This window comes from Antrostomus carolinensis, unplaced genomic scaffold (genome assembly GCF_000700745.2).
Source record: "Antrostomus carolinensis isolate BGI_N321 unplaced genomic scaffold, ASM70074v2 scaffold2292, whole genome shotgun sequence".
Taxonomy (NCBI): domain Eukaryota; kingdom Metazoa; phylum Chordata; class Aves; order Caprimulgiformes; family Caprimulgidae; genus Antrostomus; species Antrostomus carolinensis.
In genome coordinates this window covers 3,888-6,774 of record NW_010298733.1, presented here as the reverse complement: position 1 = coordinate 6,774, position 2,887 = coordinate 3,888, and the positions used below count along the sequence as shown (strand labels likewise).

At 49.9% G+C, this 2,887-nt stretch overlaps 1 protein-coding gene across 1 annotated transcript in view; it reads right to left on the bottom strand.

The window, feature by feature from the left end:
- The window catches only part of LOC104520737 (opsin-5-like), a gene marked incomplete at its 5' end in the record, with an annotated part of 6,160 nt that extends 4,340 nt beyond the window's left edge, over positions 1-1,820 (bottom strand). The window contains 2 exons of the mRNA XM_029083632.1: positions 1-119; positions 1,733-1,820. The exon at positions 1-119 is cut by the window's left edge and continues 13 nt beyond it. Coding sequence (XP_028939465.1) covers positions 1-119; positions 1,733-1,820 — 207 coding nt within the window. The remainder of the gene's footprint in view (positions 120-1,732) is intronic.
- Between the last annotated feature and the right edge of the window lie 1,067 nt (positions 1,821-2,887).

The window sequence follows — 2,887 nt, the reverse complement described above, 5'->3', positions numbered from 1 at the left end:
TGTCATGCTCAGGTCACTGATGGCCAGGTTGACGATGAAGAACTCTGCAGGCTTCAGCATGGACCTCTTCTGATAGGCCACCAGCAGGAGCAGCGAGTTCCCAGAGAGGGACACTATGCCTGCGGAGAAGGCAGAGGAACAGTGCTGTCTGTAACAGCGTCAGGAGAGGAGCCAGAATCATCTTGAGATGTTTGGAAGCAAACACTGGAGATATCTACAGAGGATGGAAAGGGCTCCAGGCTTCCTTCTCCAGAGTGGGCTGAGCAGGGGAGCCCACGGGACCCACAGAGCTCTGTGAGCACATCTGGAGCTGCTTCACATTGAATTCGATCCGAGATCCTACAGAGGCGTTTGGTAGGAGGGCAGTGATGGGATGAGACTGCAATGGGCTCCGGGTGCAGGATCTGGCCAGACTCACTTCTTCCAGCTGGAAGGAGCAAGGGGGGCACTTCCTTCCAGCTAGATAAATAACGGGAGCTTTGTGTGATTGCTCTTCTGATGTGGGGCCAAGGAGCTGGGGCCTTTGCCTTTTTAATTCTTCCTGGCAGTGTCACTCCTGTGAGTCTGTATTGTCCAACATCATGGTAACAAAATAAACAAGAAGAAAGGCATTATGGAGATCAAGGAAAATCCAGACTAAACAAAAGAAGGCTCTTTGTTTGCTATTAGTGTATTTAAAACAACAGTGGTGATTAAAATTTTATAACAAGGGCTTTCTCTCTCTTTTTTAAACTGTGCTTTCATTGAAAAGAGGTTTCAGTGTCCTCAGGAGGGGAATCTTTGCTGCTCTTGGGGCAGCTTGGGTAGGATGAGATTTCCCTAATGGATTAGGCTGTAAATTAAATATCATGGTAAGAACCAGCTTCCAAAGCTGCTGAATGGCCAACACCAAAGCTCCTCTCAGGAACAGGATTCTCACGCAAGATCTGGCTAAATCCAGGGGTTTGGAGGCTTTTGAGTCACTGGAGGGTAGAGTACCGAGATGTCTGCCCTTGTTCCCAGCCTCACAGGGTGTTTTGTCCCACAGAGCTAGTCCTGCATCTGCACTAAGTACATTTGATGAGCTTTACTAACTCCTAGGAGCCATAGGTGCCTACAGGACTGCTGGCAGTCCCAGTGGCATGAGCATCCCTTGGGTTCCCCACCCTCACAGGCATGAGAAACTCTTCTAGCATTTGGGAGACAACTTGCTCAGGGCTCAGAAAACTGGAAGATATTTCTCTACCCATCACTTCTGGCCCACACCAACCAGGGCTAGGCCACCTCAGAGCACATCCCAGCCCCTCAGTTTTGTCCACTGGCTTTCTGGTGCCACTAACTCCAAATCACAGGACATTCACCAGCATCTTCTGCTGAAAGCAAGGGCCATCTGGAAGTCCAAATCACCTTCAACGGTCATGAAGCTGACAATGCTAACAGAGTCCCTATCAGAGCTCACATCGGGTGGCTGCAGTAGGAATTACTGCACATTCCTCAAAGGTTGGTCTTCAACTTTCCAAATATTTAAAAATATGACTGGTGATTGCAGTTCCCCCGAGAGGGGAATGCAGTCATAGAATGGTTTGGCCAGATCACCCTCTGGAGTAATGTGGGGAGGGCCAGTTTGATTATTCTGCTAATGACTGAACACTTCTGGAAGCACCAGTGACTGCAAAAGGCCTGAATGCCTCTGGCAGGCAGGCACTTGGGCTGCCCACAGCAGAGAGAGAGGTGCAGCAGGCTGTCTCCTTACCAAAGACTAAATAGAGCGTGCCAAAAATCAGGTCTTCTCCCTCCGATAGGGTGGAGATGAACACCGAAGTGTTGGATACATTTCCCATCTGCAAAGCAAGACACAAATCCAAGTGAGAGTGAATTTTGGCTAATGAAAAGGAGTGCTCAGCTTCCCCAGTTCCCAGGGAGGACAGCTCTGCAAGAGGCTCCTGGTGTGGTGCTACACCCAAGCCAGCAGCGTGCAACCCCCAGCCCCCAGCACTGCTGGTGGTGGCTTCATGAGTGCTGCTGGCAGCACTGACCTCCCAGCTGGGCAGGGGCCAACAACAGCATCAGGCTGGTAATCTCCCTTGATTACCAGTTCTTCAATTATGGATTTTACTGATTAGCATTAGCCTTTGGATCTAAATTTTCTCTGCAAGTCTCGGCCGTGTGCTGACTGCAGCAGGCATTGTGCATTTGGACACGGGACCGGCTGCTCGGAGCTGGAGGCTTCATGTTCTGCAGTCCCCTGCCTCCTCCACGCTTGGCCCGTCCTTCATGGGCCTCTGCGTGTCCCTGTGTCCACATCAGCAGAGGGACTTGGTCCAAACTGCCTCTGCTGTGTGTGCTGAGAAGGGCCCCTGCAGACTGGGCACTTGCCACAAGCTGTGCATCAACCCCAGCCCAGGAGACCCCACAGCTGGGGACAGAAAGGAATTGTCACCCTGATCACCACTGCTCCTGCCTGGGACCTTCCTTCTCCAACTGTAACTGAATGTGATCCGTGCTGCCAGCAGCACAGACAGGGAAAAGCTTATGTATTTTTTTAAAAAAAGTAGTAAAAAGCCCTTCCCTTTCTCAGCGTGCCCGACTCAATCATTGAGTTTTATCGGTCTAATTAGTTTCCCTGTTATTTTGTGCAGCTGAGCCAGAGGTTCCCAAGTGCTTAGGAAGTTAATAGGGGGTAGTAGAGCAGAACAGCAGATGTGTTTCCGTATATTCACTTCCTTCACTGATAACAAATAAATGGAAAAATATTTTGTTCAGGTGAAGGAAAAAAAAAAAGAAGGGGGGGAGAAAATAATGTTTTAATTCTATGTTTCAGTAGCTGTTAGCTTGCTTGCTGGGATGTTTATGCATGCAGTATTCCTGCCCCCTTCCCCAAGGGCCCCACCTGCACGCTGCCAGAGAA